Consider the following 27303-nt stretch of genomic DNA (forward strand, 5'->3'; position numbering starts at 1 on the left):
TGTAACCGGCGCCTAAAATGCCAGAATACCTATCGGGCTATAGAGCTACTGACAAAAGACAGCCTGGGATCCCCCACCCACATCATAATACACACAGGCACAAACAACCTGAGAGTGAGAATGCAGACAGAGGAGGAGGTCACCAAATCTGTCATGGAAGTAGTTGAAAAAGCCACGTCAACATTTCCCAGAGCAAAAGTAGTAATCTCGGCACTGCTACCCAGATGGGATTACCACCCAGACTTCATACAAAGTATTAATGCACACATCTCCAGAAAATGTGCAATGAAGAAAAACGTCTACATGGCAGCTCACCCCACCATAGACCTGTACAGCCTGCATGACGATGTTCACATCCTCAAAAGAGCAGTCCCTAACTTCGCAAAGACCCTAAAAGACGTCGCACTAAACCGTAGCCCTACCACATCCTACAAGAGCAACAGAGGGATGATGAACACCCCACCCAGAGCCACACCCAGAAGACCTTTTGCACCTAGAGAACAACAGGCTACAACCAGAGACCACCCTGCACCCCAGGCCAGGTCCACGCCCGACCTGCAAAGAACGCATCACACATATGCACAGGCTGCCCAGTTTCGACCTGCCCCCCTCCTGCAGACCCCCCCCCCCCCCCCCCAGCCAATGCATATCCTGCTAACCCCACAACACACATACACACAGCACATGCCACCACCAATCCCATACCACACAAATGTACAGGTCAACCCCATGACCGACAGATCTCCACCCGGGGAGCTGACCGTGCATCAGATGATCAGCAAGATCTTCTCATTTGTGGTCCAGGACAAAACCACTGGAATATAACACTGTAATAATGGAATACAAATCTTTTACCATTTCAAGCTGGAATATACAAGGTCTGAGGTCAACTGCCCTTGGAACAAAGAGCAGAAACCCAGACTTTACCACAGAAATGTCAAACACAGACATCATGGTCCTACAAGAGACATGGCACAGAGGAAATAGTCCTACTGGCTGCCCTGCAAACTACAGAGAGCTGTTGGTACCATCCACCAAGCTAACAGGGGTCAAACAGGGGAGAGACTCTGGAGGCATGCTAATATGGTACAAATCAGAACTAACCCACTCCATAAAGCTAATCAAAACCGGAGCTTTTTTCATCTGGTTAAAAATAACCGAGAAAGATATCTACCTGTGTGCCACCTACATCCCCCCAATTGAATCCCCATACTACAAGGAAGACATGTTCCTAATTAGGGATGGGTACCGAAATAGGTACTTTTGAGGTACCGAACCGAAACATGTCGGTACTACCGAGTATCGAATCAAGTGAGAAACTGAAAAAGGTAAATAAAAAAAAAATAAAAAAAATCTTTTTTTATAATTTTTTCTTTTTAACTTTTTTTTTTTTTTTACCTTTTTCTTTTCATGTCAACGTTCACACGCACAATATATGCTTACCTAGGATTTGACTTGATTCAACAACAAAGCAGTCGGAGCAATGACAAGCCGAAAACTGTCGAAATTGTAGTTATTTGAAGTTTGGATTTATTTTTTTACGACTGAGGTAGGTAAATTAAATTTCTTGAGACTAAAGTACCGAAAAAAGGTACCGTTGGGTACCGGTATCGATTCACAGGTACCGGTACCGGTATCGGTTCAAATGTGAAAGGTACCCATCCCTATTCCTAATCCTACAAGACGAAATCAACCAGTTCCAGGCTTGCGGTCACATTATAGTCTGTGGGGACCTCAATGCCAGGACAGGACGAGAACCTGACACTCTCAGCACACAGGGAGACAAACACCTACCAGGAGGTGAAAACATCCCCTCCCAAATATGCCCGCCCAGAAAGAACTATGACCAAACACCCCTGTCAGACCACAGCAAAACCACTATCTACCTGAATAGATCAACACCCAACCAGGAAATACCAAAACCAAACAAACTACACACTATTAAAAAACACTACAAATGGAAGGAAAGTAGTATGGAAGCATTCCAATCCGCTATCAAGCTACAAAAAGTCCAATCCAAATTAGAGCAATTCCTAGAAAAAAACTTCCAACACAACAGCAAAAGTGTAAACGGGGCGGTAGAAAACCTCAATAACATATTTGACCTTACAGCTTCCTTATACAACCTAAAGGCCTCAAATAGGAAAAAGTGAGAAAAATAAAAATATGCATGACAAATGGTATGATAATGATTGTAAAAATCTCAGGAAGAAATTAAGGAACCTATCAAACCAAAAACACAGAGACCCAGACAACCAGAACACATGTCTCCAATACAGTGAAACACTGAAACATTACAAAAACAGTCAGAAAAAAGGGACCAACATGTTAGAAACCAGCTAAAAGATATAGAGGAATCCATAAAAACAAATAACTTCTGGGAAAACTGGAACAAACTAAACAAAGTACACCACGAGGAGCTACCCATCCAAAATGGAGATGTATGGGTAAACCACTTCTCCAATCTCTTTAGCCCAATACAAAATAATTAACAGCAAAAACACATACAAGATAAACTACAAAGCCTGGAGTCAACCATAAAAGACTACCAGAACCCGCTAGACTCCCCAATTACACTACAAGAACTACAGGACAAAATAAAATCACTTAAAACCAAGAAGGCCTGCGGCGCGGATGGTATCCTAAATGAAATGATCATATTCACAGACTCCAAATTCCAATTGGCTATACTAAAACTCCTTAACATTGTCCTTAGCTCCGGGATCTTCCCCAATATCTGGAACCAAGGACTCATAACACCGCTCCACAAAAAGGGAGACAAATCTGACCCAAACAATTACCGTGGGATCTGTGTCAACAGCAACCTTGGAAAAATCCTCTGTATGATCATTAACCACAGACTCATACATTTCCTCACAAACAACAATACCTTGAGCAAATCACAGATTGGCTTCCTACCAAATCACCGTACAACAGACCACATTCTCACCCTCAGCACCCTAATCGACAACCAAATAAATAAAAATAAAAGCAAAGTATACTCCTGTTTCATTGACTTCCAAAAAGCATTTGACTCAATTTGGCTCGAGGGTCTGCTGTACAAACTGTTAGATAGTGGCATTGGAGGGAAAACCTACAACCTCATAAAGTCAATGTACACCAACAACACATGTGCTGTGAGGATTGAGGGAAAACACACAGACTTCTTCCCTCAAGGCTGTGGGGTTAGACAGGGGTGCAGTTTGAGTCCAACCCTCTTCAACATATGTTGAACTGGCAAAAACATTGGAACAAACTGCCGCACCTGGCATCCCCCTAGCAAACACAGAAGTCAAATGCCTACTGTTTGCAGATGACCTGGTGCTGCTGTCCCAAAAAAAAGAAGGGCTACAACAGCACCTTGACCTTCTGCACAAATTCTCCCAGACATGGGCACTGACAGTAAACCTAAACAAAACTAAAATTATGACATTCCAAAAAAGGCCCAGCCTACAACAACAAAAACACAAATTCCTCCTAGACACAATTTCCCTAGAACACACAAAAAACTACACATATCTCTGCCTAAACATCAGTGCTACAGGGAACTTCAATCAAGCTGTGAACGACCTGAGAGACAAAGCAAGAAGGGCTTTCTATGCCATAAAAAGGAACATCAAGTTAGACATTCCAATCAAAATCTGGCTCAAAATATTAGACTCCGTCATAGAACCGATTTCCCTATATGGTTGTGAAGTCTGGGGCCCACTTGCAAACCAAGACTTCACCAAATGGGACAAACACCCAACTGAGACTCTGCATGCAGAATTTTGCAAATCCATTCTCCGCACCCAACGGAAAACGCCAAATAATGCATGCAGAGCAGAACTAGGAAGATACCCACTAATCATCAAAATTCAAAAAAGAGCATTCAAATTCCACAATCACCTAAAATAAAGTGACCCAGACACACTCCACAACATAGCCCTCACCCACAGAGAGACCCTCGATAGATGCCCACTCAGCCAGATGGTTCTGGGACTCTGCTCACAAACACAAGCAGAGCCACCAGACAGAAACCACACTGAACTAGTGTTGTCAAAAATATCGAAGTATCGATACTGAATATTTAAAATGGTTTCGATATTTCCCGAAATACCGATACTTTCTGCAGTATCGGTACCAGCTGGCGAGTGTTCTACCGCAAGTTGTTGACACGCTGTTCAGAGCACGCTTGCCCCTCCGCCTCCTCCAGCCCTCCCCCTCACAGAGCCGTCTTCAGTTTGTAAACAAACATTTTAGCTGAAGATGGCAAATGCAGAGCCTCCGCAACTTGGATAAAGAAAACAGAAGAAGTGCTGTTTGGAGGTACATCGGGTTTGAAGTAAACAACAGAGCAGTGCCAACGCGGATCTCCATAAAGAAATGAAAGAGGTTCGTGCTCTTTCAACGTCACTGTGACTGAAGCATTAAACCATTAACTCTAGTTTAATACATGATACGTTGTCTACTGATGGCGCATAATATCAATAGCTGATTCGTTGTTAGTAACGTTACAGGCAGCTATCAGCTAACGTTAGCTACTGCTAGCCGTTAGCTCCCTTAGCTTAGCTGGCCACCTTTATAATTACTGCATGGAAACGGAGTAACGTTAACGTTTAAACGTTATGTCGAGGTCATACAATACTACAGTCGACATAAGGTTAACGTTACCCCGTTTCCATGAAGTGTTTAAATAGCAGCAATCTTGTTGAAAATGTAACGTTACTAAATGCTCCGAGCATAGCCTCTCTCTCTCTCTCTCTCTCTCTCTCTCTCTCTCTCTCTCTCTCTCTCTCTCTCTCTCTCTCTCTCTCTCTCTCTCTCTCTCTCTCTCTCTCTCTCTCTCTCTCTCTCTCTCTCTCTCTCTCTCTCTCTCTCTCTCTCTCTCTCTCTCTCTCTCTCTCTCTCTCTCTCTCTCTCTCTCTCTCTCTCTCTCTCTCTCTCTCTCTCAATCGTTATCTTTAAATAAAAATCGAAACTGTTACTAACTGTAATACAAACAGTTCAGTTTGTCAGGTACATGCAACACAGATTACAGTGTTTACATCTGTCTGCTTGAGAAAATACCATGTTCTGCATCTGCAATAAAAATGATTGAAGTGAGATGAACAGTTATTTTTAAATGTGTGATCTAAAGATAAACAAAGGGTTTTAAAGGCGTTATATTTATCTTCTCTTATAGTACCAGAGAGAAGCTGAGGAGAATCAACCAGCAACAAAAGCTAAATTTGTTTATATAAAAAAAAAATATATATATATATATATATATATATATTATAATTTTTTATTTTTTTTTGGTATCGAAATGGTATGGAAGTATCGATACTTTTCAAGGTATCATATCGAAGTCGAAATTCCAGTATCGTGACAACACTACACTGGACTAAATCAAATTATAAGAAAACAAAAAGAAAACTATCTGACACATTGGAAAGAAACTACCCAAAACCAGAGCAAATTGAAATGCTATTTGGCCCTAAACAGAGAGTACACAGTGGCAGAATACCTGAGCACTGTGACTGACCCAAAACTAAGAAGATCCTTGACTAGGTACAGACTCAGCGAGCACAGCCTAGCCATCGAGAAAGGCCGCCATAGGCAGACCTGGCTCCCAAGAGAAGACAGACTGTGCACCCACTGCACACAAGATGAGGTGGAAACCGAGCTCCACTTCTTAACAACCTGCCCACTATACCAAGACATCAGAGACATATACTTCCCACAAATTGCAAACACCCAAAGAGACTTTGAAAACATGGACAATAACTCAAAACTCCCATACCTACTGGGAGAAATACAAGAATGTGCAAACACAGCAGCAAGATTTGTGAGCTGCTGTGACAAGAAAAGGACATCCAGCGGAATGCAACCACCATAGAGACTGTACAAGAAATTCCGTCTGTAATGTACTGATTTCTTTTGTTTTCTCTGTTTGATTGTTTTGTTTGGCTTTGGCAATGTAAACGTATGTTTCCCATGTCAATAAAGCCCATTTGAATTGAATTGAATTGAATTGAATTGAGAGAGAGAGAGAGAGAGAGAGAGAGAGAGAGAGAGAGAGAGAGAGACAGAGGAGGAAAGAGAGAGAGAGAGGGAGAGAGAGAGAGACAGAGGAAGAGAGAGAGAGAGAGACAGAGGAGGAGAGAGAGAGAGAGAGACAGAGGAAGAGAGAGAGAGAGAGAGACAGAGGAGGAGAGAGAGAGAGAGAGAGAAAGAGAAAGAGAGAGGAGAGAGAGAGAGAGAGAGAGAGAGATGAGAGAGAGAGAGAGAGAGGAGAGAGACAGACAGAGAAGAGAGAGCGAGGAGTTGAGAAGAGATAGAGATAGAGAGAGAGAGGAAAGAGCGAGCGAGGAGAAGAGAGAGAGAGTGAGAGGATAAGAGAGAGAGAGAGATAGAGAGAGCAAGCGAGATGATAAGAGAGAGAGAATGAGAGAGAAAGCGAGACAGGGAGAGGAGAGAGATACAGAGAGAGAGAGAGAGACAGAGGAGGAAAGAGAGAGAGAGAGGGAGAGAGAGACAAAGGAAGAGAGAGAGAGAGACAGAGGAGAGATAGAGAGAGATAGAGGAAGAGAGAGAGAGAGAGACAGAGGAGGAGGAGAGAGAGAGAGAGGGGGAGAGAGAGAGAGAGAGAGAGAGAGAGAGAGAGAGAGAGAGAGAGAGAGAGAGAGAGAGAGAGAGAGAGAGAGAGAGAGAGAGAGGAGGAGAGAGAGAGGACTTCCGAACACCATGGCTGGATCTCATTTCATGTTCATTCGTCATTAGTTACGAGCAATGTTGTGCTAGTTACTGAAAAATAGTAACTCAGTTAGGGCTGACCTTCGAATCTTGTTTTGGAATTCGAAGCTTCGGGCCGAGATTCGATTTTAATTCGAAGCTTCGAGATACATTTTTTCTTTTTTAATTATAATTATTATTATAATTTTTGTTTTTATGTTGTGGGACTTGTACAGCACTTTGTTCAACTTTGTCAGTGCTGTAAAGTTTAAACCTTTTTAAATCTTAGACAAACGAAACACTTTGCTTTCATGAAATATTGTAAGCCGTCATTTGAGGCTTTATAAAAGCAGCACAATGAACACAAATCTGTCAGTGCCGAGTCCGACCTCATCTTAACCCATTAGAACCCACACCCATTTCTATTTCAAGGAAAATTATGAGGGGCATAAGACTACAAAGAACACATTTCTGAATTTATTTTAAAAATAGCGCCCCCTAATGGCAAAGATCTGAAATGTTACATATATGTCACATTGGGTGTTAATCATTAAACTTATTCCTAATTCCCATGTAGTGCACTACATGGCACTACATGATACTACATGATACTACATGGTACTACAGGGTACTACATGGTACTACATGGCACTACATGATACTACATGATACTACATGACACTACAGGGTACTACATGGCACTACATGGCACTACATGGCACTACATGATACTACATGGTACTACATGACACTACATGATACTACAGGGTACTACATGGCACTACATGATACTACATGGCACTACATGATACTACATGATACTACATGGTACTACATGGTACTACATGGCACTACATGATACCACAGGGTACTACATGGCACTACAGGGTACTACATGGCACTACAGGGTACTACATGGTACTACATGACACTACAGGGTACTACATGACACTACAGGGTACTACATGACACTACAGGGTACTACATGACACTACAGGGTACTACATGGTACTACATGGTACTACATGACACTACAGGATACTACATGGCACTACAGGGTACTACATGACACTACATGGCACTACATGATACTACATGACACTACATGGTACTACATGGTACTACATGACACTGCATGGTACTACATGGCACTACATGATACTACAGGGTACTACATGGTACTACATGGTACTACATGGCACTACAGGGTACTACATGACACTACAGGGTACTACATGGTACTACATGACACTGCAGGGTACTACATGGTACTACATGACACTACAGGGTACTACATGGCACTACATGGTACTACATGACACTACATGGTACTACATGGTACTACATGGTACTACATGGTACTACATGGCACTACAGGATACTACATGACACTACATGGTACTACATGACACTACATGGTACTACATGGTACTACATGGTACTACATGGTACTACATGACACTACAGGGTACTACATGGCACTACATGGTACTACATGGTACTACATGACACTACAGGGTACTACATGGTACTACATGACACTACATGGTACTACATGGTACTACATGACATGGTACTACATGGTACTACATGGTACTACATGGTACTACATGGCACTACAGGATACTACATGACACTACATGGTACTACATGGTACTACATGGTACTACAGGGTACTACATGGCACTACAGGATACTACATGACACTACAGGGTACTACATGGTACTACAGGGTACTACATGGTACTACAGGGTACTACAGGGTACTACATGGTACTACATGACACTACAGGGTACTACATGACACTACAGGATACTACATGACACTACAGGGTACTACATGGTACTACATGACACTGCATGGTACTACATGGTACTACAGGGTACTACATGACACTACAGGATACTACATGACACTACAGGGTACTACATGGTACTACATGGTACTACATGACACTGCATGGTACTACATGGCACTACATGGTACTACATGACACTACATGGCACTACATGGCACTACAGGGCACTACATGGCACTACATGGCACTACATGGCACTACATGGTACTACATGGTACTACATGGTACTACATGGTACTACATGGCACTACAGGGTACTACATGGTACTACATGGTACTACATGGTACTACAGGGCACTACAGGGTACTACAGGGTACTACAGGGTACTACATGATACTACAGGGTACTACATGGCACTACATGGCACTACAGGGTACTACATGGTACTACATGGTACTACATGGTACTACATGATACTACATGATACTACATGGTACTACATGGTACTACATGGCACTACATGGTACTACATGGTACTACATGGCACTACATGGTACTACATGACACTACATGACACTACAGGGTACTACAGGGTACTACATGACACTACATGACACTACAGGGCACTACATGGCACTACATGACACTACAGGATACTACATGACACTACATGACACTACAGGGTACTACAGGGTACTACATGACACTACAGGATACTACATGACACTACAGGGTACTACATGACACTACAGGGTACTACATGGTACTACATGACACTACATGGTACTACATGACACTACAGGGTACTACATGGCACTACATGGTACTACATGACACTACAGGGCACCACAGGGTACTACAGGGTACTACATGGTACTACAGGGCACTACAGGGTACTACATGACACTACATGGCACTACATGGTACTACATGGTACTACAGGGCACTACATGGCACTACATGGCACTACATGGTACTACAGGGCACTACATGGCACTACATGGCACTACAGGGTACTACAGGGCACTACATGGCACTACAGGGTACTACATGGCACTACAGGGTACTACATGGTACTACAGGGTACTACATGGTACTACATGGCACTACAGGGTACTACATGGTACTACATGGCACTACAGGGTACTACATGGCACTACAGGGCACTACATGGCACTACAGGGTACTACAGGGTACTACAGGGTACTACATGGCACTACAGGGTACTACAGGGTACTACATGGCACTACAGGGTACTACATGGTACTACATGGCACTACAGGGTACTACATGGCACTACAGGGTACTACATGGTACTACATGGCACTACAGGGTACTACATGGCACTACAGGGTACTACAGGGCACTACAGGGTACTACTACATGGCACTACAGGGTACTACATGGTACTACATGGCACTACAGGGTACTACTACATGGCACTACAGGGTACTACATTGAAATATGACTGATATTTGTTTTAATATGCTTTGAACAATTGAACATTTGAACAATATAAAATATATTAACTAAATATCATTGAATCAGACAAATTAACTGAGCAGATCATAATAATTGTTCGTATTGTGACATATATGTCACAGCACATTTTCATGAACATTTTAAGGTGATATGCCCGGTGTGACGTATGTGTCACAGCGATTTTTATCAATTGTTTTCTTTATAATTTTATTCAAGAAATGTGTTCACAACAGGTTATATATATCATAAAGTCCATGTTATGTAAGCATTATAATTCTTAAATGGGCAAATCTTACCTTTTAGCAACAAGAATCTAGCTTTTGAATGCTAGCTACTTCTGTCATTTAGTCACCACCATCAGTCATCATTGTGGAAAGGTGGTTTATGAGAGCACAACATCACATGATCTGTCACATGACCCCACCAGGATGTTCCACTGGTGTCCCTTTGGGACTTCATGAGGTAAAATCAAGGAAAAAGCTTTATATGGAAATTTCCAGAACATGTAAAGTACATGTGACACCTGTGTCACTGTGGGCCATATTAAATAACAAACAGCATTGCTTGTTGTAGTTAACAAGGCAGAGTTGATTTTGCAAAAAAAATCAAAATCATTTTTTTTTTTTTTTTATAGTCGCATTTTATTTTCATATTCGAATCCCATGCCCATCGAACGAAGCTTCGAAGTATTTAAGACAGCCCTAGTTACTTTACTAGTTACTTACACCCAAAAGTAATGCGTTACTGTGAAAAAATAATGATTGCTCCCATGCCCTTACAGATACTCAAAATCTGTTGATCAACTTGACAGTTTCCATTCACAGCACTGAACTCTGCTAAGCAATGTGGTCTATACAAACACAAATCTGACACAAACACAAATGTTGTCCCGAGTCCCGACGTAATAAGAAATGCACCGTGCCTAATTGTATCGCCACTTAGGTTGAAGGAACAGCCTTGATGTCGCCAGAGCATTTCATTATAACCGTCTTGCAACGTTGTTTAAGATATCAATTGTGCATTGCAACGTTAGAATAGTTAGGATATCAATTGTGCATGAAAGGACTATATTTATATTGTTTGATTAGTATTGATGAGATTCCCTGGCAGATTCGTACAGTCAAAATCCGTTGATCAACTTGAGTTTCCATTCATTTGCATTCACATCACTGCACTCACCAAAGTCTGCGGTGGTCGAGATGTAACGTTAGTCCAGCCCCTCAAACATTTTCTTTATCTCATTTCCATTTTGTATATTCTCTCTCCAAGTAGTTGGAAAAGTGTCCCGTCCCATTTGCTGTGTGACGCCTGGACGCCTGGTATCACGCTAACTACTGTAGATCCCTGAAAGTGGGTGACGAGTGGCTTCGGATGAGTCCTGGTCGTTAACGTTAGACTCCGCTACTAGCTTCGTTGAAGCATGGGCAGTAGATATGATCTTTGAGCCAAAACACAAATTACATTTAACTAAAACGTTATTTTCTTTGTGCTCGACGAAAGAGAAATAGTGAGAATATCCATGTGAGTAGTGGCCCGTGGGCGCCGCCATGACAGTCAAGACTAGAGTAAACACTTGACAAAGGCCACAGGCTGCATGAAATTCTGTCGATTTGCATATTCATGACGATGCATCATATCGTTACTTATCTTTGCAGTGGAAATGGCGTTATGACGTTCAAAGTCATAACATGCACCACATCTAACTAGTGCGCAATGATGAATGAATCATGTTCGAAATACAACTTCTCTTAAACCACTGTTAGTGATTCTGCCTTAAGCCAGATGTGTGTGTGTCTCTCTCTCTCCAATTATTTTAAGTAGACAATTAGCAGAAATATTGTAAAACCATTAACTCATTCCCCGCCAACAACGAGTTTACTCGTTATTTGGTCCTTTTTTCTTTTTTTCGATTTTAATATTCTATTCAATGTCACAGACCTGTATGTTGCCGTTAAAATACATACTGGGACCCCGAGGGTGCAGTACCGGCCAGATCCGGCTAGGTGGCAGTATCAAGAGTGCAGTAAACCCTGTTCCAGACTGTGTGTTACATTTAAATCCCTCCCGGCGCTAAATTTAGATGGAGCCGAGTAAATCGCTTCATCGGACCACTTCAAAACGCATCTAGCACACTCTATCGATAAGTTGTGTGCGGGTGTGCGCGGCGCGCCTCTCAGCGAAAAAAAACTCAGAGCGTGTTTTTATAGTCACATATTTGTCATGTGTAGGTGGCTTTTCCAGCAAACTCACCACTCTCGCTGCCGTTGAATTCGTAAGGGCTGCTACCACATAGTAGTACTTGGTGGCATCCGCGGTAATATTCCTGAGAGCGAATTGGGCTTCGGCTTGCGCGAACCAAGCGTTGGCACTCTGCGCAGCTTGAGTGAAACTGCGTTCAAAGTTCTGCGATCTGCGTTCTGTTGTTCAGTTGACATGTTCGATATAATCTCCGAAATACGTCCAAGGGTCACAAATGTAGGAATGCAGTAATGATAGCGTAGACGGAGTCGTGTTCCGATGCAAAAACGCTAGTTTATTACGCACTCTACTGTCGCACAAACACTGTCTCTCTTTAACTACGTCATCCCCCGCTAAGGGTCATGGGAGATGTAGTAAACACCACAAAAGGCTAGAATGCCGTGAATTATGTCCCAGTAAGTAGCCACTACACGCAAATCATTAATCATACATCCAAAAGTAGCATACGTTTATTATTATACACGATGATGATACAGCTCCCAGGGGAGCTTTAGAGACCCCCAGGGGAGCTGATGTCTGATCTAGGGGAGCTATAGCTCACCGGGCTCCCCTCGTGGATCGCACCCTGGATATAGCTCTACAAACAAGGTGACACACTCCTATCTTTAAAGCGTGGCATAGCTAGAACGGGACCAGGCTAATCCCTGGCGCTGAATAAAATCTGCTATAACCTACTCTCCCTCACTCATGTGTGTGTGTGTGTGTACATTTGCTATAGTGTCAGAGAGGTAGTAGTCAGCAGTTTTAGTGTGCAATTGAGATTCATTGACAATCAATACAAGAAATCAACAGATTTAATCAATGTCAAAATAATTGTTAGTTGCAGCCCTACAACAAACTGAGACACCCCCACCCGCAATGAACACATCATTGAAAAAGTCCTAACTGCGTGATTCCAGCCGTTTGGCCCGTGTTTAATATTGTTTAGTAAATCACTTTCATTCCGTTGTTGGCACCATCATTACTGGTCTGGACCTAACCAACAATTTGTGATGTAAATGGTAAATGGACTGCATTTATATCCAGGATTCCCACAGACATTGCGAAATTAAATTCAAGGACTTTCAAGTACTTTTCTAAGCACTATCTTCCATTTTAAAAAGGGCATTTAAAAGGATACAATTCGCTTTTAAATGCTATTTTTTTATCGGATCCAATATTTATGGCTTAAAACTAGGGATGCTCGATATTGGCTTTTTTACCGATACCGATATACCGATATTGTCCAACTCTTAATTTCCGATACCGATATCAACCGATACCGTTATATTAGTTACACTTTAGATTAAAAAAAATACTATATTACTTGATTCAGAAATATTTTATCATGGATGAACAAAACATTCAATGTGAATGGTTGATAAAAAAAAAAAAAAGAAAAAAAAGGGCTGTTTTCAAGGAATTCCAGGCCATGACTTTTATTTGTATTTTTTAACCAGGCACTTTAAGCACTTCAATGACCTTGTGCGAACCCTGTATATATAGTACTTTTATCCAAAGCACTTTACAATGTATGCCTCTCACTCACCCACTCACACAGACGGTGGAGGCGACCATGCAAGGTGCCAACCTGCTCATCGGGAGCAGTTAGGTTAACCCTTTCACTGCCACACGACAGCCGGTTAACCCTTTCACTGTGACAATACAGAATGTTAGCCCTTTACTATCACACAACCGACGGCGATGCTAATGACAATTACAATACAGGACTACCGCCCTGTAGCTCTCACCTCCATAGCCATGAAGTGCTTTGAGAAGCTAGTAAAGGGCTACATCTGCTCCTCCCTCCCCATCAACATGGACCCCCTGCAATTTGCATACCGCCCCAACAGGTCCACGGAGGACGCCATATCCCATGTGCTGCACACAGCAGCATCACACCTGGACAAGAGGCAGGGGAACTATGTGAGAATGCTATTCATCGACTACAGCTCGGCATTCAATACCATAGTCCCCTCCATACTCATAGCCAAGCTCAGGGACCTGGGCTTGGGCTATGACCTCTGCCAGTGGGTCTTGGACTTCCTGACTGGCAGACCCCAGGTGGTGAGAGCAGGCAACTGCACCTCCTCATCCATCACCCTCAACATAGGGGCCCCCCAGGGCTGTGTTCTGAGTCCCCTCCTCTACTCCCTGTACACACACGACTGTGTGGCTCAGCGGAGTAGCAATACAATCGTCAAATTTGCTGACGACACAGTGGTGGTGGGCCTGATCTCTGCCAACGACGAGAGGGCCTACCTGGAAGAGGTCAAGGTCCTGGCGGGATGGTGCCAGGAAAACAGCCTCTCCCTGAACGTCAGCAAAACAAAGGAGATGATTGTGGACTTCAGGAGGTCGGGGGTCAAGGACTACAGCCCCCTCAGCATCGACGGGGCACCGGTTGAGAGAGTCAACAGCTTTAAGTACCTCGGAGCCTACATATCCGAGGACTTGACATGGACCACACACATTAACAGTGTTGTGAAGAAGGCACGACAACGCCTCTACTTCCTCAGGCGCCTAAGGAAGTTCCAAGTCAGCCAGAAGATCCTTAAGAACTTCTACTCATGTACAATAGAGAGCATCTTGACCGGCAACATCACCTCCTGGTTTGGGAATAGCACTGCACAAGACCAAAGCAGACTACAAAGAGTGACACGTTCAGCCGAACGCACAATTGGAGGGGGGCTCCCCACCCTCCAGAACATTTACTACAAGCGTTGCAAGGGCAAGGCTAAGAGAATCATTAAAGACTCCAGTCACCCGAACAACTGCCTCTTTGAACTGCTGCGGTCAGGCAAGCGATACAGGAGTCTCAAGGCGAGCACAGAAAGACTCAGAAGAAGCTTCTATCCCCAGGCCATCAGGCTGCTAAACGAACAATGAATGAACACTACACAACAACAACCACCAAACGCACATAGCACACACATCCACACGCACACACTCACTTTAAACAAACACACTGTAGCACCCACTCCACACACTTTATAGCACACACCCACTTTAAACAAACACACTGTAGCACCCACTCCCCACACTTTATATTTATGGATGAAGGATTGCACTACAACTCGTACACCTTACTGTAAATTGTACCTAAAATTGTACCTCATCCCATTTCTGCTTTGCACTAGATAGTACTGTACATTAGTACACTGCATAGTATTGTGTATTGTATATTATATGGTAACTCAGAACATTGTACATATGTCTATACCGAACACTGTGACCTCATTTTCTTCTTCTAAATTCATGCTATATTATGTTATTATGTTATTTGATACTATCTTGTCTAGCACAGTTTCTGGAGCGTAACAGTAAGAAGCATTTTGTATGAAAGTATTCTGTACTTCTGTATGACAACTATTAAAGAACTTGAACTTGAATGATGGAGCATCGCCGTCGGTTGCGTGATAGTAAAGGGTTAACCTTCTGTCGTGTGGCAGTGTCTTGCTCAAGGACACTTTGACGCGCTGCCCGAGAGGAGGCAGAATGACAGAATCACACCGGGAACCTTCCGATTAACCAGATAACTGCTCTAAACTCTTCTACCTCCACTGTCGCCCCCAAGAACAACGTTGGGTTTTAATGGGGATTCCCAGAGGAGCGAGGGGATTCAACCCTGTTCTCACACAGAGTAGTAGAATACACACCGTTCTGTTTCTCCTGCTCCTCGCGGCGCTCGCGGGCCAACCGCTGTCTCTCATCAATCTTGTTGTAGAGCAACGAGTCTGAAACACAAAAAAATGGTTTTAGACTGCTGTAAAAACACAAACAAACTACTTTTAGACTGCTGTAAACACAAACAACTACTTTTAGACTGCTGAAAATACACACACTTTTAGACTGCTGTAAACACACATAAACTACCTTTAGACTGCTGTAAACACAAACAAACTACTTTTAGACTGCTGTAAACACACATAAACTACTTTTAGACTGCTGTAAACACACATAAACTACTTTTAGACTGCTGAAAATACACAAACTACTTTTAGACTGCTGTAAACACAAACAACTACTTTTAGACTGCTGTAAACACACATAAACTACTTTTAGACTGCTGTAAACACACAAACAAACTACTTTTAGACTGCTGTAAACACACATAAACTACCTTTAGACTGCTGTAAACACACATAAACTACTTTTAGACTGCTGTAAACACACATAAACTACTTTTAGACTGCTGAAAATACACAAACTACTTTTAGACTGCTGTAAACACAAACAACTACTTTTAGACTGCTGTAAACACACATAAACTACTTTTAGACTGCTGTAAACACACAAACAAACTACTTTTAGACTGCTGTAAAAACACAAACAAACTACTTTTAGACTGCTGTAAACACACAACAAACTACTTTTAGACTGCTGTAAACACACAAACAACTACGTTTAGACTGCTGTAAACACAGAAACTACTTTTAGACTGCTGTAAACACACAAACAAACTACTTCTAGACTGCTGTAAACACACAACAAACTACTTTTAGACTGCTGTAAACACACATAAACTACTTTTAGACTGCTGTAAACACACATAAACTACTTTTAGACTGCTGTAAACACACAAACAAACTACTTTTAGACTGCTGTAAACACACAACAAACTACTTTTAGACTGCTGTAAACACACAAACAACTACGTTTAGACTGCTGTAAACACAGAAACTACTTTTAGACTGCTGTAAACACACAAACAAACTACTTCTAGACTGCTGTAAACACACAACAAACTACTTTTAGACTGCTGTAAACACAAACAAACTACTTTTAGACTGCTGTAAACACAAACAAACTACTTCTAGACTGCTGTAAACACACAAACAAACTACTTTTAGACTGCTGTAAACACACAAACAAACTACTTTTAGACTGCTGTAAACACACAAACAAACTACTTTTAGACTGCTGTAAACACACACACAAACTACTTTTAGACTGCTGTACACACACAACAAACTACCTTTAGACTGCTGAAAATACACACACTTTTAGACTGCTGTAAACACACATAAACTACCTTTAGACTGCTGTAAACACACATAAACTACCTTTAGACTGCTGTAAACACACATAAACTACTTTTAGACTGCTGAAAATACACAAACTACTTTTAGACTGCTGTAAACACAAACAACTACTTTTAGACTGCTGTAAACACACATAAACTACTTTTAGACTGCTGTAAACACACAAACAAACTACTTTTAGACTGCTGTAAACACACATAAACTACCTTTAGACTGCTGTAAACACACATAAACTACTTTTAGACTGCTGTAAACACACATAAACTACTTTTAGACTGCTGAAAATACACAAACTACTTTTAGACTGCTGTAAACACAAACAACTACTTTTAGACTGCTGTAAACACACATAAACTACTTTTAGACTGCTGTAAACACACAAACAAACTACTTTTAGACTGCTGTAAACACACAAACAAACTACTTTTAGACTGCTGTAAACACACAAACAACTACGTTTAGACTGCTGTAAACACAGAAACTACTTTTAGACTGCTGTAAACACACAAACAAACTACTTCTAGACTGCTGTAAACACACAACAAACTACTTTTAGACTGCTGTAAACACAAACAAACTACTTTTAGACTGCTGTAAACACACAGACTACTTTTAGACTGCTGTAAACACACATAAACTACTTTTAGACTGCTGTAAACACACAAACAAACTACTTTTAGATTGCTGTAAACACACAAACAAACTACTTTTAGACTGCTGTAAACACACATAAACTACTTTTAGACTGCTGTAAACACACAAACAAACTACTTTTAGATTGCTGTAAACACACAAACAAACTACTTTTAGACTGCTGTAAACACACAACAAACTACTTTAGACTGCTGTAAACACACAAACAACTACGTTTAGACTGCTGTAAACACAGAAACTACTTTTAGACTGCTGTAAACACACAAACAAACTACTTCTAGACTGCTGTAAACACACAACAAACTACTTTTAGACTGCTGTAAACACAAACAAACTACTTTTAGACTGCTGTAAACACAAACAAACTACTTCTAGACTGCTGTAAACACACAAACAAACTACTTTTAGACTGCTGTAAACACACAAACAAACTACTTTTAGACTGCTGTAAACACACAAACAAACTACTTTTAGACTGCTGTAAACACACACACAAACTACTTTTAGACTGCTGTACACACACAACAAACTACCTTAGACTGCTGAAAATACACACACTTTTAGACTGCTGTAAACACACATAAACTACCTTTAGACTGCTGTAAACACACATAAACTACCTTTAGATTGCTGTAAACACACATAAACTACTTTTAGACTGCTGTAAACACACATAAACTACTTTTAGACTTCTGAAAATACACAAACTACTTTTATACTGCTGTAAACACAAACAACTACTTTTAGACTGCTGTAAACACACAAACTACTTTTAGACTTCTGTAAACACACAAACAAACTACTTTTAGACTGCTGTAAACACACATAAACTACCTTTAGACTGCTGTAAACACACATAAACTACTTTTAGACTGCTGTAAACACACATAAACTACTTTTAGACTGCTGAAAATACACAAACTACTTTTAGACTGCTGTAAACACAAACAACTACTTTTAGACTGCTGTAAACACACATAAACTACTTTTAGACTGCTGTAAACACACAAACAAACTACTTTTAGACTGCTGTAAACACACAAACAAACTACTTTTAGACTGCTGTAAACACACAAACAACTACGTTTAGACTGCTGTAAACACAGAAACTACTTTTAGACTGCTGTAAACACACAAACAAACTACTTCTAGACTGCTGTAAACACACAACACACTACTTTTAGACTGCTGTAAACACAAACAAACTACTTTTAGACTGCTGTAAACACACATAAACTACTTTTAGACTGCTGTAAACACAAATAAACTACTTTTAGACTGCTGTAAACACACAAACAAACTACTTTTAGATTGCTGTTAACACACAAACAAACTACTTTTAGACTGCTGTAAACACACAACAAACTACTTTTAGACTGCTGTAAACACACAAACAACTACGTTTAGACTGCTGTAAACACAGAAACTACTTTTAGACTGCTGTAAACACACAAACAAACTACTTCTAGACTGCTGTAAACACACAACAAACTACTTTTAGACTGCTGTAAACACAAACAAACTACTTTTAGACTGCTGTAAACACAAACAAACTACTTCCAGACTGCTGTAAACACACAAACAAACTACTTTTAGACTGCTGTAAACACACAAACAAACTACTTTTAGACTGCTGTAAACACACAAACAAACTACTTTTAGACTGCTGTAAACACACACACAAACTACTTTTAGACTGCTGTACACACACAACAAACTACCTTTAGACTGCTGTAAACACACAAACTACTTTTAGACTGCTGTACACACACAACAAACTACTTTTAGACTGCTGTACACAGACAACAAACTACTTTTAGACTGCTGTAAACACACAAACTACTTCTAGACTGCTGTAAACACAAAATACTTTTAGACTGCTGTCAACACACAACAAACTACTTTTAGACTGCTGTAAACACACAACAAACTACTTTTAGACTGCTGTAAACACACAACAAACTACTTTTAGACTGCTGTAAACACACAAACAAACTACTTTTAGACTGCTGTAAACAAAACAAACTACCTTTAGACTGCTGTAAACACAAACAACTACTTTTAGACTGCTGTAAACACACAACAAACTACTTTTAGACTGCTGTAAACACAAACAAACTACTTTTAGACTGCTGTAAACACATAAACAAACTACTTCTAGACTGCTATAAACACACAAACAAACTACTTTTAGACTGCTGTAAACACACAAACAAACTACTTTTAGACTGCTGTAAACACACACACAAACTACTTTTAGACTGCTGTACACACACAACAAACTACCTTTAGACTGCTGTAAACACACAAACAACTACGTTTAGACTGCTGTAAACACAGAAACTACTTTTAGACTGCTGTAAACACACAAACAAACTACTTCTAGACTGCTGTAAACACACAACAAACTACTTTTAGACTGCTGTAAACACAAACAAACTACTTTTAGACTGCTGTAAACACAAACAAACTACTTCTAGACTGCTGTAAACACACAAACAAACTACTTTTAGACTGCTGTAAACACACAAACAAACTACTTTTAGACTGCTGTAAACACACACACAAACTACTTTTAGACTGCTGTACACACACAACAAACTACCTTTAGACTGCTGTAAACACACAAACTACTTTTAGACTGCTGTACACACACAACAAACTACTTTTAGACTGCTGTACACAGACAACAAACTAAGTTTAGACTGCTGTAAACACACAAACTACTTCTAGACTGCTGTAAACACAAAATACTTTTAGACTGCTGTCAACACACAACAAACTACTTTTAGACTGCTGTAAACACACAACAAACTACTTTTAGACTGCTGTAAACACACAACAAACTACTTTTAGACTGCTGTAAACACACAAACAAACTACTTTTAGACTGCTGTAAACACAAACAAACTACCTTTAGACTGCTGTAAACACAAACAACTACTTTTAGACTGCTGTAAACACACAACAAACTACTTTTAGACTGCTGTAAACACAAACAAACTACTTTTAGACTGCTGTAAACACATAAACAAACTACTTCTAGACTGCTGTAAACACACAAACAAACTACTTTTAGACTGCTGTAAACACACAAACAAACTACTTTTAGACTGCTGTAAACACACACACAAACTACTTTTAGACTGCTGTACACACACAACAAACTACCTTTAGACTGCTGTAAACACACAAACTACGTTTAGACTGCTGTAAACACACAACAAACTACTTTTAGACTGCTGTAAACACATAAACAAACTACTTTTAGACTGCTGTAAACACACAAACAAACTACTTTTAGACTGCTGTAAACACATAAACAAACTACTTTTAGACTGCTGTAAACACACAAACAAACTACTTTTAGACTGCTGTAAACACACAACAAACTACTTTTAGACTGCTGTAAACACACAAACAAACTACTTTTAGACTGCTGTAAACACACAAACAAACTACTTTTAGACTGCTGTAAACACACAAACAAACTACTTTTAGACTGCTGTAAACACACACACAAACTACTTTTAGACTGCTGTACACACACAAACTACTTTTAGACTGCTGTACACACACAACAAACTACCTTTAGACTGCTGTAAACACACAAACTACTTCTAGACTGCTGTAAACACACAAACTACTTTTAGACTGCTGTCAACACACAACAAACTACTTTTAGACTGCTGTAAACACACAACAAACTACTTTTAGACTGCTGTAAACACACAACAAACTACCTTTAGACTGCTGTAAACACACAAACTACTTCTAGACTGCTGTAAACACACAAACTACTTTTAGACTGCTGTCAACACACAACAAACTACTTTTAGACTGCTGTAAACACACAACAAACTACTTTTAGACTGCTGTAAACACACAACAAACTACGTTTAGACTGCTGTAAACACAGAAACTACTTTTAGACTGCTGTAAACACAAACAAACTACTTTTAGACTGCTGTAAACACACAACAAACTACTTTTAGACTGCTGTAAACACACAAACAATACTTCTAGACTGCTGTAAACACACAAACAATAAAGTTGTATACTGCAGAAAAAAAGACTGATGACAACAAACAGAGAGAGAGATGACAACAAGCAGAGAGACTGATGACAACAAGCAGAGAGACTGATGACAACAAGCAGAGAGACTGATGACAACAAGCAGAGAGACTGGTGACAACAAACAGAGAGACTGATGACAACAAACAGAGAGACTGATGACAACAAGCAGAGAGACTGATGACAACAAACAGAGAGACTGATGACAACAAGCAGAGAGACTGATGACAACAAGCAGAGAGACTGATGACAACAAGCAGAGAGACTGGTGACAACAAGCAGAGAGACTGATGACAACAAGCAGAGAGACTGATGACAACAAGCAGAGAGAGATGACAACAAGCAGAGAGACTGATGACAACAAGCAGAGAGAGATGACAACAAGCAGAGAGACTGATGACAACAAGCAGAGAGACTGATGACAACAAACAGAGAGACTGATGACAACAAGCAGAGAGACTGATGACAACAAGCAGAGAGACTGATGACAACAAGCAGAGAGACTGATGACAACAAGCAGAGAGACTGATGACAACAAGCAGAGAGACTGATGACAACAAGCAGAGAGAGCGATGACAACAAGCAGAGAGAGATGACAACAAGCAGAGAGACTGATGACAACAAGCAGAGAGACTGATGACAACAAACAGAGAGACTGATGACAACAAACAGAGAGACTGATGACAACAAGCAGAGAGACTGATGACAACAAGCAGAGAGACTGATGACAACAAACAGAGAGAGATGACAACAAGCAGAGAGAGAGATGACAACAAACAGAGAGAGATGACAACAAGCAGAGAGACTGATGACAACAAACAGAGAGAGAGATGACAACAAACAGAGAGACTGATGACAACAAGCAGAGAGAGAGATGACAACAAGCAGAGAGACTGATGACAACAAACAGAGAGAGAGATGACAACAAACAGAGAGACTGATGACAACAAGCAGAGAGAGAGATGACAACAAGCAGAGAGACTGATGACAACAAGCAGAGAGACTGATGACAACAAGCAGAGAGACTGATGACAACAAGCAGAGAGACTGATGACAACAAGCAGAGAGACTGATGACAACAAGCAGAGAGACTGATGACAACAAGCAGAGAGACTGATGACAACAAACAGAGAGAGATGACAACAAGCAGAGAGACTGATGACAACAAACAGAGAGAGATGACAACAAGCAGAGAGACTGATGACAACAAGCAGAGAGACTGATGACAACAAACAGAGAGAGATGACAACAAGCAGAGAGACTGATGACAACAAGCAGAGAGAGAGATGACAACAAGCAGAGAGACTGATGACAACAAGCAGAGAGAGATGACAACAAGCAGAGAGACTGATGACAACAAGCAGAGAGACTGATGACAACAAGCAGAGAGACTGATGACAACAAGCAGAGAGACTGATGACAACAAGCAGAGACTGATGACAACAAGCAGAGAGACTGATGACAACAAGCAGAGAGAGAGATGACAACAAGCAGAGACTGATGACAACAAGCAGAGAGACTGATGACAACAAACAGAGAGACTGATGACAACAAGCAGAGAGACTGATGACAACAAACAGAGAGACTGATGACAACAAGCAGAGAGACTGATGACAACAAACAGAGAGAGAGATGACAACAAGCAGAGAGACTGATGACAACAAACAGAGAGAGAGATGACAACAAGCAGAGAGAGAGATGACAACAAACAGAGAGAGAGATGACAACAAACAGAGAGACTGATGACAACAAGCAGAGAGACTGATGACAACAAGCAGAGAGACTGATGACAACAAGCAGAGAGACTGATGACAACAAGCAGAGAGAGACTGATGACAACAAGCAGAGAGACTGATGACAACAAGCAGAGAGAGACTGATGACAACAAGCAGAGAGAGAGATGACAACAAACACAGAGAGAGATGACAACAAGCAGAGAGACTGATAACAACAAGCAGAGAGACTGATGACAACAAGCAGAGAGACTGATGACAACAAGCAGAGAGAGACTGATGACAACAAGCAGAGAGAGAGATGACAACAAACAGAGAGAGAGATGACAACAAGCAGAGAGACTGATGACAACAAACAGAGAGACTGATGACAACAAGCAGAGAGACTGGTGACAACAAGCAGAGAGACTGATGACAACAAGCAGAGAGACTGATGACAACAAGCAGAGAGACTGATGACAACAAACAGAGAGACTGATGACAACAAGCAGAGAGACTGGTGACAACAAGCAGAGAGACTGATGACAACAAGCAGAGAGACTGATGACAACAAACAGAGAGAGAGATGACAACAAGCAGAGAGACTGATGACAACAAGCAGAGAGAGAGATGACAACAAACAGAGAGACTGATGACAACAAGCAGAGAGACTGATGACAACAAACAGAGAGAGAGATGACAACAAGCAGAGAGACTGATGACAACAAACAGAGAGAGAGAGATGACAACAAGCAGAGAGACTGATGACAACAAACAGAGAGACTGATGACAACAAGCAGAGAGAGAGATGACAACAAACAGAGAGAGAGATGACAACAAGCAGAGAGACTGATGACAACAAACAGAGAGAGAGATGACAACAAACAGAGAGACTGATGACAACAAGCAGAGAGACTGATGACAACAAGCAGAGAGACTGATGACAACAAGCAGAGAGACTGATGACAACAAGCAGAGAGACTGATGACAACAAGCAGAGAGACTGATGACAACAAACAGAGAGAGAGATGACAACAAACAGAGAGACTGATGACAACAAGCAGAGAGACTGATGACAACAAGCAGAGAGACTGATGACAACAAGCAGAGAGACTGATGACAACAAGCAGAGAGAGAGATGACAACAAGCAGAGAGACTGATGACAACAAACAGAGAGAGAGATGACAACAAACAGAGAGACTGATGACAACAAGCAGAGAGACTGATGACAACAAGCAGAGAGACTGATGACAACAAGCAGAGAGACTGATGACAACAAGCAGAGAGACTGATGACAACAAGCAGAGAGACTGATGACAACAAACAGAGAGAGATGACAACAAGCAGAGAGACTGATGACAACAAGCAGAGAGACTGATGACAACAAGCAGAGAGACTGATGACAACAAGCAGAGAGACTGATGACAACAAGCAGAGAGACTGATGACAACAAGCAGAGAGACTGATGACAACAAACAGAGAGACTGATGACAACAAGCAGAGAGACTGATGACAACAAGCAGAGAGACTGATGACAACAAGCAGAGAGACTGATGACAACAAACAGAGAGACTGATGACAACAAGCAGAGAGACTGATGACAACAAACAGAGAGAGAGATGACAACAAGTAGAGAGAGTGATGACAACAAACAGAGAGAGATGACAACAAGCAGAGAGACTGATGACAACAAACAGAGAGACTGATGACAACAAGCAGAGAGACTGATGACAACAAGCAGAGAGAGAGATGACAACAAGCAGAGAGACTGATGACAACAAGCAGAGAGAGAGATGACAACAAGCAGAGAGAGAGATGACAACAAACAGAGAGAGAGATGACAACAAGCAGAGAGACTGATGACAACAAGCAGATAGACTGATGACAACAAGCAGAGAGAGAGATGAAAACAAGCAGAGAGACTGATGACAACAAGCAGAGAGACTGATGACAACAAGCAGAGAGACTGATGACAACAAGCAGAGAGACTGATGACAACAAGCAGAGAGACTGATGACAACAAGCAGAGAGACTGATGACAACAAACAGAGAGAGAGATGACAACAAGCAGAGAGACTGATGACAACAAGCAGAGAGACTGATGACAACAAGCAGAGAGACTGATGACAACAAGCAGAGAGAGACTGATGACAACAAGCAGAGAGAGAGATGACAACAAACAGAGAGAGAGATGACAACAAACAGAGAGACTGATGACAACAAGCAGAGAGACTGATGACAACAAGCAGAGATACTGATGACAACAAGCAGAGAGAGAGATGACAACAAACAGAGAGACTGATGACAACAAGCAGAGAGACTGATGACAACAAACAGAGAGACTGATGACAACAAACAGAGAGACTGATGACAACAAACAGAGAGAGAGAGATGACAACAAACAGAGAGACTGATGACAACAAGCAGAGAGACTGATGACAACAAGCAGAGAGACTGATGACAACAAGCAGAGAGAGAGATGACAACAAACAGAGAGACTGATGACAACAAACAGAGAGACTGATGACAACAAACAGAGAGAGATGACAACAAACAGAGAGACTGATGACAACAAACAGAGAGACTGATGACAACAAGCAGAGAGACTGATGACAACAAGCAGAGAGACTGATGACAACAAGCAGAGAGACTGATGACAACAAGCAGAGAGACTGATGACAACAAGCAGAGAGACTGATGACAACAAGCAGAGAGACTGATGACAACAAGCAGAGAGACTGATGACAACAAGCAGAGAGACTGATGACAACAAGCAGAGAGACTGATGACAACAAACAGAGAGAGAGATGACAACAAGCAGAGAGACTGATGAAACAAGCAGAGAGACTGATGACAACAAACAGAGAGAGATGACAACAAACAGAGAGACTGATGACAACAAGCAGAGAGAGATGACAACAAGCAGAGAGACTGATGACAACAAGCAGAGAGACTGATGACAACAAGCAGAGAGACTGATGACAACAAGCAGAGAGACTGATGACAACAAGCAGAGAGACTGATGACAACAAACAGAGAGACTGATGACAACAAGCAGAGAGACTGATGACAACAAACAGAGACACTGATGACAACAAACAGAGAGAGATGACAACAAACAGAGAAACTGATGACAACAAGCAGAGAGACTGATGACAACAAGCAGAGAGACTGATGACAACAAGCAGAGAGACTGATGACAACAAGCAGAGAGAGATGACAACAAGCAGAGAGACTGATGACAACAAACAGAGAGACTGATGACAATAAGCAGAGAGACTGATGACAACAAGCAGAGAGAGAGATGACAACAAGCAGAGAGAGAGATGACAACAAACAGAGAGACTGATGACAACAAGCAGAGAGAGAGATGACAATAAGCAGAGAGACTGATGACAACAAGCAGAGAGAGAGATGACAACAAGCAGAGAGACTGATGACAACAAGCAGAGAGACTGATGACAACAAGCAGAGAGAGATGACAACAAGCAGAGAGACTGATGACAACAAGCAGAGAGACTGATGACAACAAGCAGAGAGAGAGATGACAACAAGCAGAGAGACTGATGACAACAAGCAGAGAGACTGATGACAACAAGCA

The 27303-nt window shown here is 41.3% G+C and overlaps 1 protein-coding gene across 1 annotated transcript in view; it reads right to left on the minus strand.

Moving 5' to 3' along the window:
- Positions 1 to 27303, minus strand: part of LOC311228157 (ensconsin-like) — a gene marked incomplete at its 5' end in the record, with an annotated part of 223863 nt that overhangs the window by 186057 nt on the left and 10503 nt on the right. The window contains one exon of the mRNA XM_084314070.1: positions 15876 to 15953. Within this exon, the coding sequence (XP_084170196.1) occupies positions 15876 to 15953 (78 nt within the window). The remainder of the gene's footprint in view (positions 1 to 15875; positions 15954 to 27303) is intronic.

The sequence above is a fragment of the Notolepis coatsorum genome (genome assembly GCF_963971535.1).
Source record: "Notolepis coatsorum genome assembly, chromosome: 5".
NCBI classification, from domain to species: Eukaryota; Metazoa; Chordata; class Actinopteri; order Aulopiformes; family Paralepididae; genus Notolepis; species Notolepis coatsorum.